This window comes from Dunckerocampus dactyliophorus, chromosome 16 (genome assembly GCF_027744805.1).
Source record: "Dunckerocampus dactyliophorus isolate RoL2022-P2 chromosome 16, RoL_Ddac_1.1, whole genome shotgun sequence".
In the NCBI taxonomy this organism is placed as follows: Eukaryota; Metazoa; Chordata; class Actinopteri; order Syngnathiformes; family Syngnathidae; genus Dunckerocampus; species Dunckerocampus dactyliophorus.
The window spans coordinates 13993570-14004839 of record NC_072834.1 but is presented as its reverse complement, the minus strand read 5'-3'; the positions used below and the strand labels follow the sequence as shown (position 1 = coordinate 14004839).

General features: G+C 41.4%; 1 protein-coding gene across 1 annotated transcript; it reads left to right on the top strand.

Moving 5' to 3' along the window:
* Window positions 1–10642, top strand: LOC129168798 (methyltransferase-like protein 27). The gene is made up of 6 exons (XM_054754476.1): window positions 1–55; window positions 3880–4013; window positions 6994–7122; window positions 9999–10134; window positions 10209–10301; window positions 10392–10642. The coding sequence occupies exons 2-6, from the start codon at window positions 3891–3893 to the stop codon at window positions 10592–10594; spliced, it is 684 nt and encodes a 227-aa protein (XP_054610451.1). The 5' UTR covers window positions 1–55; window positions 3880–3890; the 3' UTR covers window positions 10595–10642.
* The last annotated feature ends 628 nt before the right edge of the window (window positions 10643–11270 follow it).

The window sequence follows — 11270 nt, the reverse complement described above, 5'->3', positions numbered from 1 at the left end:
GCGCAAATGAACATTTTTTATATCTGCAGGTAAACTACGAAGACGCTGACTTGCCGTGAGTTGTATTCCCTTTATTTCATGACCAAAAATGCTTGATTGATATCAGTGACATGTAAATGAACTCATATTTTAGTAATAGATCAGTAATTTTTGTGTATTCTCAATTGATCACAATTGGACTGCTCAGGTTGAGAGGGCGAAACGTCTTCTAAGAAACCTCAACAGCCCTGAGAATACAATGGCCTGGATGAATGGCAATATCCATGAACAGAATTTTTGTGTAGTATAATCATTTGTTGTAAACTGTTCCTTTTGAACTACAAGTCGTCTACACACATCACGAGCATGAGAGGGTTGCCAAGTGCCTCTTGGAAAACAGAATCATCCCGCACAAAAGTACGCATCCCGTATTGACTTGAAAAGGGACACGCTTGGTCCCTTATTATCGTGAGAAAATACAAAATAGTTTGTAAAATGGCAATGCAATGAATGAATGAGAGGGCACTTGATATGAATTTTATGGCAAACTTCTTCCCGGCCCTTTCCTGCTCTGTCAGCAATGACATAGCAGAATTCACCAGCTCTTCTGTTAAAGGAAAACTGCACTTTTTGGGGAATTTTGCCCATCATTCACAATCCTTATGTGAGACCTGAACACACGTCTTTCCCTTTTCTGTGCGTTCTAAAGAGAGAAAAACTGATAGCATGAGGCAGCTAACAATGCATGTAATGGATTTCACCTATTCTGCCTATAAAGCCTTCTACAAAAATAGCAAAAACACTCCAATTACATGCTGTGACCTGCATAATAACCAAGCTATAGCGACCAAGGACCTACTTTTCTGGCGTAGTGACAAAGTGACTTGCTCACAGTGCCAAGAGCTACTGGATCAAGCACCATGCTCCTTGTATCAGAATCAATATCACGGTGACTTACTCAATGGACAGTTGTGGTAGTCTGGTCAAGCTGGTCTGGGGCGTCTTTTCCAGTTGATTTTGGGTAGGTGGAAAAAAGATTCCACTACTGAAGGTTTTGTCAGGGCTAACAATTCTTTGTTGGTTGTGATGGAGTCTCTTGGAGCAGTGTCCTTCTCACCAGATACACAAAGCCTTTCCATCACTGGTTACACTGTGTACCACACAGTGCACTCAATTTCTGTCTACACAGCTTGGCAAGATCCACATTTACACCGTCAAGTCATGCTGGTCCTGACATACCAGTTTCACCCGCTCAGCCTCTAAAACCTGTAGCTCATCCCCCGTATATTCAGGCTCAAAAAGCTAAGGTCCTGTATTCTCATTTGTCTCAAATGAGTTGTCGCCGTCGATTCTCACGCAGTCTGCCATGATTAGTAATAGAAAAGACAAAACGCGCTCTCTATGCTGTTGTTGCTGACGGAAGTAGCGTTTGTTGTTATGCGTTCTGTGAAATCAATGCACCCAAGAAAGAAGTTCTGCTAAAATGACCAAAATACGTCAAAACACTGTTACGTTATCATGAATGTGCCTGTTACTACAAGGTTATCATGTTTTGGCATTGTGGCATTGTGGCGACAAGCCCAGTATGTGAGAGATGAGGACCGAAGTGTAGGTAAAAAGCCTTTTTAATAATTTGAGGCTGCTATGCAGCGGCAGGAATCCAACAGATGAGCAGTTCAATGACAAACAACAAACAATCAAACTCTTAAGGACAAAACCTGCACCTGAACTAAATAGAAGTGTAACTATGATTGAAAATAGTGAATGCAAGGCAGGAGAACACAGAACAAGGCAAAGCAGGAAGTGGTACAAAATAAGCGCATGAAAACAGGAACTAAGGCATAAAAAAGGGCAAAATAAACAACCTCACGCAAGCAAACATACAGATCGTGACAATGGCCACAGCTTGTAATTACAATGCCAAAAACGTTGTTGGAGGGTTTTTTTTTAGATGGCTATATAGGCAGAATAGGTGAATCCCATTACATTCATTGCTAGCTGCCTCGTGCTAGCAGTTTTTCACTATTTAGAATACACAGAAAAGGGAAAGACATGTGTTCATGTCTCACATAAGGAGTGTGGATGATGGGCAAAATAAAAAAAATTGCAGTTTTCATTTAAACTCTGGTGGTGTAGTGGCATATGCTTCTGCCTTTTATGACAGAGGGCGCGGGTTTGATCCCCCAGCCAGCGTTGCCGGAAAAAAAAACCTTCCCCTTGGAGGAAAACACGCAAACGTTAATAACAGAACAACTGTTACGGACGCACAAAAGGACATTTGAAGAAACAAAAGCGAAACATATCAATAAGCTAAATTGATAATTGCACAAAGAAACCGAAATTAATGCAGCAATAGAAAAAGAAACTATGGCTCGATGGCTGAAAAATTTATTGAAGCGACCCGTATCCAAGACGGACGCAAACATACTATCTTGTGAAATAAAGCTATGCAGTAACGCCAAACAAAATCCCCTATAAGAGTACATTCTCACTACCGAGCTAGCATCAAAATCAATATAAAGACCAGGAAAAGAAAGCAGAACTCAGGGATGAGGTCGCAGGAATACTCAGAGTGGCCAAACTGCCAACAGGCAATGTAAATAAGGAGAAGAGAAAAGCCATACATGCGCTAGCAAAGGATAAAACACTTACAATAACACCGGCAGACAAAGGAAGAGCGACAGTGATAATGGATACAGAAGAATACAAAAAAAACCCAATGGAGGACATGCTAAAAGATACCAATATGAGAAGTTAAATAAAGACCCAACAGAAGCAAAGAAGAAGACGCTTAAAACATTTCTCAAACCCCTACTCAGCGAATGGAAAATAGACAAGGAAACGTACCACCAGCTGATACCAACTGCCAACATCACACCATGAATATATGGCACTCCCAAAATACATAAAAAGAACAGTCCATTAAGACTTATTGTGGACAGCATGGACTCAGTAACTTATAATTGATCAAAAGCATTAGTAGACCTCATTAAACCATTGTTAGGCCACACCCAACAGCGCTGCAAGTACTCAAAACTGCTGGATCAAGAACTGAAATCCATTCAAGTACAAAGAGATGAAATAATATCTCATGACGCGGTATCTCTGTTCACATAAAAACTCCCAAACGTTACCTTAAGCCATCCATCCATCCATCCATCCATTTTCTATGCTGCTTCTCCTCATTAGGGTCGCGGGGGTATGCTGGAGCCTATCCCAGCTGACTTCGGGCGACAGGCGGGGTACACCGTACCTTAAGCCAGTGGTTCTCAATTATTTTCTTCTATGCCCCCACTGGGGGACAGTAATGTTTTCGCACCCACCCCCCCACTTGAAATACTGTTGAGAAACTGATAATACCTACTTATTCATCTGTACTGTACAGACTAAACTCGAAACTGAAACCAGCAAAATGCAACAAGATGGAGAGCACTGAAGCATACAAGCGTATTCAAGAGTCAAATTGCATGCTGAGTACGACAAACCAACCGGACAGATGATGGCATAACACGGCGCCTACATTTTGTATCCACATATACATGTTTCGAATGTAAAGGACAAATATACGGACAAAAAGAAGGCTTCACCATGGAGATACCTTTTCAGCCATTATGAGTGGTTTCTTCATGGAGGACCTGGAGGAGAAGGCCAGCAACACAGCACCGACAAAATCAATAGACAACAAAGCAAACATCCAGTTTACTCATGAAGAAGAAACTAACAGCGCAATAAACTTTCTGGACATGAACATGACACGCAAGGAGGATGGTAGCATCAAAACTGGCCAACCTTGTCACAACAAATCAGTTTAAGAGTTGGAAAAAAAGTGTTCTCTGGTCAATGTGTCAAACAAGCAACTGTTTGTGTTACGTTGTCTCTGCTTCCTTCTGACTTTGACAGGTGAGTGCAAAATGTCTGCTGTGGACAGCCGCACGTTCGAAATCGTCAAAGATGTTGTCCTGTCAGCTCACCGGAGTTGCACGACAGCTGAGAAGATAGACTTCTACAACATCTGGGCCAGCACCTTTGAGCAGGTTGTTAATGCTGTTTAATACATCACAGCACATCACAGCAGGCCCCCAGTGGTGCCCCCAAGTGGCTGTGAATAGTATATTGATGACAACAGAGCAATGTGATTGGATGCTTGGTCTTGCTATATTGTAAGAATTATAACACATTTTTTCAGGCACATGGTCGCCAGGTTTTATTCGGGCCTGGCGATATGGCAAAGAAAAAAAAAATCACAATGTACTTTTTCATATTCTTCAATCTCAATTATTATCATGATTTTTTAAATATTGTTTTTAACCTGCCAGTTTTAAAGCATCTGTACTAAAAACTGAAGAAACTAGACATTAGTTCAACATTTTATTAACATGCAAAGTAAACGACAAAGCAAATTAAATAAGATAAACATTACAAAAAAAAAGGCACTTTTCAGTCAACAGTAAAACGAATGTGGAAAAAAATAAAATAACACAGAACATTTTTGGAGTAATACAAATACATACAATGAATTGTTCAATAATTAATTGTTCAGTTGAAAATAACACAATTAACAGAATAAAATAATTACATTAATAATCCAAACCGTAATTTCTGGTGTATAAGCCACTGTTTTTTTCTCAGACTTTGAACCCTGCAGCTGATACAGCGGTGTGGCTAATTTATGATGTCTTAACATCTCCTTTACTTTAGAACCACAGTGTGCCCTCGTTTATCGCTGGGGATAGGTTCCCAAAATAGCCTGCAATAAGTGAAATCCGCAAAGTAGGATTTTAACATTTATTATCAATGTTTTGAAACTGTAAAACCCCTCACCACACACTTTAAACGCTTTTCTCTGACAGGCATGAACATTTTCTCATATTTCTCTCTTGTTTAAACACTTTCAAAAGTTCAAATTTCTTTTGAATTTTAATGATCCACCTACTAGGTTGTCGTCGTATTTTACTCCTCCTCGTTGTCTTCCATGAACCAAAGATTTATTTACAGTATTCCCTACAGCCGCGTAACTTCTGCTTTCTTTCATCATGTCCAGAAGTCCAACTTTTAGTGTGATTGCTGACTCGCAACCATACAGCATTCAGAGTCACACACGGTTAGCTTCTTCTGTTTCTTTTATTGTTTAAAATATTGGCGGTTAGCAAGCAGCTCACACGGTTAGCTAGTTGGCTAGCCATGACCACAACAAGCGACGGCATGAAGGAGGCTGACAATGATCTACAGCCACACTCACAGTGTCATCTTACAAAGAACACTAAACTCATCACTCAGCAACTCATCACACTCAAAAGGTGTACCTAAGAAATATACAAACAAGTACCAATACGGGTTCAAAATAATAGTGCAAAAATGTAAATTCTTGCAATTTTTCAATTGGTCTTTTGATCAGGATTGTATCATAAAGCTGGACACACTTTGTGTTCATGTTAAACAACTTAGACACACTACTAGTGTTTTGAGGACAAGACACTTGTGACAACACAAGAGCAAAGTTGTTAAATTACATTTTGTAGGCGCTAAAAAGCACATTTTTGCTACTACTGCTAAGGTAGTGCGAGGGCTTGTGGTGCACATGTCTGGATCCCAGTATGCAGAGGCGAAACAAGCAGAAACACGCAGAACAATCTTTAATGGCTTCTATTTCCAGCTCAGGAACATAAAACAACAATGCCAAGGAAACCAAAAGGGCATCTCTGAAAAATGGGAGCAAAAATAATCCCAACAAACACAAAGAGATTGGGAAGATCTGGGTTCGAATCTCCGCTGGGCATCTCTGTGTGGACTTTGCATGTTCTCCCCGTGCGTGCGTGGGTTTTCTCCGGGTACTCCGGTTTCCTCCCACATTCCAAAAACATGCATGTTAGGTTCATTGGAGACTCTAAATTGTCCATAGGTATGAATGTGAGTGTGAATGGTTGTTCGTGCCCTGCGATTGGCTGGCGACCAGTCCAGAGTGTACCCCGCCTCTCGCCCGAAGTCAGCTAGGGATAGGATACAAGATAAGCGACATAGAAAATGACTGGATGGACAAAGCGGTCAGGTGGAGCTACACACATAGGAACCAGGCTGGACTGGATGGCACCAGGGATGACCAAGAAGAGATAGCAAGGGGACAGCAAATGGTCAGCCAGGAAGAATCACAGAGTGCCATCCAGTATAAAAAGGGTGATGTAAATGAGGGACAGGTCCTGCATGTCCAAATCGAGAACCCCGGGATCTGAACATCCATCCATCTTCTATGCCGCTTATCCTCACTAGAGTTGTGGGTATGCTTGACCCAGCTGACTTCGGGTGAGAGGTGAGTACACCCTGGACTGGCGGCCAGTCAATCGCAGGGCACAAAGAGACAAACAACCATTCACTCTCACATATGGACAATTACCCGGAGAAAACCCACACACACACACAGGGGGAACACACAGAGATGCCCAACGGAGATTAACCACGAGGCCACCATGCGGGCCGGGATCTGAACAGTAAACATAAAAGCAATAATTAAAACAAGGGAAAGGCAATCCAAATAACCAAACTATAAAATGACCCAAAATACCAACCAGTGTCAACACAGAGCGTTAGGTAGCACTTCCTTCATAAACGTGATACTCACTTGTAGCTTCCCTGTGGGACAAAAACTAGCTCCAAACTAACAGCATTGCTTGTTAGTTAGGCAAAATGTCACTGTGGTAAAAAGTCACATTTGGAGTCCAAAGAACAGAAGCTGGGCGGACAACCCTAGCTAGCTAGCTGTCCACATCACTTTGGAGATACCCACACCACCGTCACACAATTGATGTTCAAAATAGCTTCATCATCCAAGGATAACTCTAACTTTTCCTCTCTAAACAAAAGAGAAAAATGAAAAGGTTGATTCTGATTGGCTGTTTTGACATTTCCATCATATGCTGATCACCATAATTGACCAGAAATGTATCCCGATCACGATAATGACTCATGTGTAGTGTGTCAATAAAGACGTGTTTGTTCTGAAATTTCAACTCCATTCAACAGGATGCGAGAGTTCTTGACTACCGTGGACCCAGTCTGGCAGCCAGCGCTGTCTCCGCCCACTTCAGTGGCAAGTGCCAAGCCGCTGTGGTGCTGGACGTGGCCTGTGGCACAGGAATGGTGGCCAAACTGGTACACAGCACCTTTAACATGCACGAGACACTCAACATTTTTTAGAGCATGTCATGAGAAAGTATTGTCAATTATATAATTATACAGTAATCCCTCGTTTATTGCGGTTAATTGGTTCCAGACCTGACTGAGAAAAGTGAATTTCTGCAGTAGGATTCCTTGTTTATAAATAAAATATTTTTGTAGTTAGAGCATAGAAAACCTGTCTGCGACCCTCTAAATACAGTTTTTAACATTTTTAGAGCCCTCAAGGCGTGAACTAACACCCTTATTGTCACCTTTACACTCGTATTAGCCAATATAGTAGACAGAATAACAGAAAATAAGACATATTAGACATAAATAAAACTCAGGCTTATGTATGTTGCAATAAAAATGGACAGGACAGGAAGTGATGTCGAGGGTTCGGAGTTGAATTTTAGCTTTGCGCGGGTTACAGCTGCAACAGTAGTGTTGTTAAAACGATTATTATTATGTGATTATTACTGTGTCTGTTGTGGGATCAGTCAAACCTGCAATAAAAGCCTATTAGTCTTGTGTGTCTCATTGAACATTACAGTAACATTACTGACACCTAGTGACCAGTGTAGTGTACTACATAGCATCAGAATTTTAAGGCGTCTTCTAAATGCATTATATTTGTATTTTAATTCAGTCATTTTCATGCTTAATTTAGGAAAAAAAACATAACATTTTTAATGCATTTTTTCTTTACTGTTACGTCATATTCAACCACAAAACAGCATGATTTATTCTTTTTGAAAAACGGTGATGGTGAAGCCATCAAATTCGAATGTATGTCGCGAGGGACAACTGTATTAGTTTAAATACATCAATAATAAGAAATTATATGATTTGTTTATGAATTGACTAAAGCCATACATCAAGGGTGTACAAACTTTTTTCCACCAAGTGGAAAGATGCATTTTATATGCTGAAATATCTGATTTAAATATCCACATCTTAGCTTCATGTTTTAAGCGACAAAGCAAGAGTGTAATATCTCATAATATACTCCTGATCAAAATTTTAAGACCAGTTGAAAAATTGCAAGAATTTACATTCGGATTATTGAGCTGCATAAGCAAGACCTCTCGCAGCGCACCATTGCTGCTGAGGTTGAACGCAGTAAGACAGTCATTTCAAACTTCTTCAAAGATCCTGAGGGTTATGGAACAAAAAAGTCAAATGGTAGACACAAGAAAATGTCACCGGCCCTGAGCTGGAGGATCCATTTGGCTGTCCATCAAGACAAGGGATGATCCTTAGCCCACATGAAGGTTGTTACTGGTGCCGAGTGCAGTCCAATAACCATCAGACGCTATCTGTGAGAGAAGGTTTTTAAGAACAAAAAAACAAAGCCTCGTCTCCTTCAATGCAACAAAATTGCCCATTTGGAATTTGCACAAATATTGCACACCAAATATTGGACATCGAAAGGCCGAAGCAAGTTTTATTCTCTGATGAGAAAAATGCAACCTTCGCAGTCCTGATGCCTTCCAGTGTAACAGGCATGACAAGAAGATCCCACCTGAGATGTTTTCCACACGGCAAAGTGGAGAGGGCATCATCATGATCTGGGCTGCTTTTTCCTTCAATAGAACAAAGGAACTTCAGGTTGCGCAGGGGCGTTAAATGGCAGCTGGCTCTCTGAAATGTTGCAGGGGGCATGTCTCATGACTGAAGGCCCTCGGCTGTGTGGTAATGACTGGCTTTTTCAGGACAATGCTACAGTTGACAATGCCTGTTTGGTCAAATTTGGCTTATTTGAGAACATATTGTTAAAAATAAGCATCTCAAGACTGTACATGACTGTACTTGTAGTCCTCAAAGAGTATGACAATTCGTATGCTGATTATGATGTCTTTCAAAGGTCTGATACGAATATAATGCAAAATGACTTGTTTTGATACCTATGTAACATACTGTACCTATGACATGCATAATAATGATGCTCGGTAGTTGTACAGAGAGTAAATAATTGGTAAATTTAGAGGACAACGAAAAGACGCCACTACTCAAATGATTGTAACGAGAAAACCGGAGAGACCACTGGTATGTAACAACTATTGTTCCTTCTGAGATACAACTGTGTATAGTCTGAACGCTATTCCTCTGTGGTGCAAATGTTATCAACCTACGGTAACCTGCCAAGCTCCAGTAAATAGTTGGAAGTGTGAAATAAAACTCGTGAACATCTACTGGAGGTGAGTTGATAAAGAATCCACTCCCATCTTCTCAGCCTTTTCAAGTGCACGCTGTCTTAAGTGCAAAAGAACTTGACAAAGCCCGCCTGACAGAACTTCAGAACTTCCAGAGGAATAACCTCACTCTTTTGGACCATCCTGCATGTTCCTCTAATCTAAATACACCTGAGAACATTTGGGGATGGATGGCAAGGGAATTTTATAAAAATGGACATCAGTTCCAGACAGTGGATGCCGTCCATGAAGCCATCTTCACCACCTGGAGCAACATTCGCACTAGCCTCCTGGAAACACTGGCATCAAGCATGCGCAAACCAATTTTTCAAGTGGTAAACAAGAATGGTGCAGCTACTCATTGGGGTTTTTTGAGCAATGGTCTTAGATGTTTGATCAGCTGATGAACAGCCTATTTCACTTTAATGGTTATTTGCATTAAATTGCTCACTCAGAAATGTTTTTGTCTCATTCCCATTTCTTCTTTTTGCATTTTAAAGCTCTACTTAGAACCTCCTTAAGATCCAGCTGTGCAAAATGTAGAATCTTGCAATTTTTCAACTGGTCTTAAAATTTTGATCAGGACTGTATATCATTAGGAGTGAATTCATTTTATTTCTACAATTTTCCAAAGACCAATGAAAAATGAGTTGAAATATTGATTCTTTGGTGCAGATGAAGAAAAACGGATTCGAACATTTCGTGGGTGTGGATGGAAGTGAGGCAATGCTGCAGCGGGCCACAGAGAGCGGACTCTACAAGGACCTGAAGCTGGTTGTGCTCGGCGAGAATCCGCTTCCTGTCCAATCAGGTCATTAATTTATTCATGTCTGTTGCGCACCCACACAATGATCTGAAAACATCACATGGTGTCTCCCCATGCAGATCACTTTGACGTAGTGGTAATCGTTGGTGCTCTGAGCGTGGGCCACCTTCATGTGAAGGTCATCAGGGAGCTGTGTCAGGCTGCCAAACAGGGTGAGAGTTTTGGGTGCAACTATACTGTACAGTTATGGTTCTGTGTGTGGTATCTTGACTTGTCACCCCACGCTACTCCTTGCCACACAGGTGGCCTCATCTGCATGACGACCAGAGGTAACCTTGACAACGCGAGCTACAAAGCGGCCTTGGAGGACGAGATAAAGCAGATGGAGGAGGAGGGACTGTGGCGTTGCGTCGAGGTCAAAGAGGTGAAGGAGTGGGAGCGAGCAGTGAGGGAGAATGAGGAAGGCTACATACCTGGATGTGTGTATCTCTTTAAGAAGCTTTAACTGTGACATAAACACTAAGTCACTGTTTGTTATATGCAATCTATGAATAAACGCCACTATTATTTATTCAAGTTGTTAGCCACTTTCTGCACCTTGTTACCTCCTACACACAGTCGTGTCCACTTTTAAGATGACAAAAACACACACAAACCCTAAAAACTACTCCATGAGAGAAACGCTGCAACTTCACAGATCAAAACAGAAGTTATCAAGGATACCAGGGGTGCCAGACTTGAGGGATATCCATCTTTAATGACATGAGAGGGATGCCCAGAAGAAAGCTGGCAGAATGACAAAATACATTTTTATTTATGTGTTTGTCAGTTGGCCGTTAAAGTCTGTTGCTCTATACCGTCGTCCCTCCGCCACTTAGCGGTTTGAATTTCGTGGCTTCACTATCAGTTTTTCAAAAGTAATAAGAAGGATTATGGAGCCAACTGAATGGTGCGCAGGAATGGTGCGGGTCCCCAAACCAATTTAAAAAAAACCCGCATATGTGTGGACGTCACCCGCCTCCCATACAGGGGGAGACATACTGCCTGCAGTTGATGCAGTTGATGACAGCTAGAGGGAGCCAAAGTCCTCTCCAAATTAGATGCAACATCGGGGTTTTGGCAGGTTCCTCTGCGTCAAGAGTCACAGCCCTTAACAACCTTTATCACCTCATTTGGCTGAT

Excerpts from the sequence above, each read along its gene's own strand:
- LOC129168798 (XM_054754476.1), top strand. The coding sequence starts at position 3,891 with ATGTCTGCTGTGGACAGCCGCACGTTCGAAATCGTCAAAGATGTTGTC. Across the intron at positions 4,014-6,993 it reads GGGCCAGCACCTTTGAGCAG|GATGCGAGAGTTCTTGACTA; the intron begins GTTGTTAATGCT and ends TCCATTCAACAG. Across the intron at positions 7,123-9,998 it reads CAGGAATGGTGGCCAAACTG|ATGAAGAAAAACGGATTCGA; the intron begins GTACACAGCACC and ends TCTTTGGTGCAG.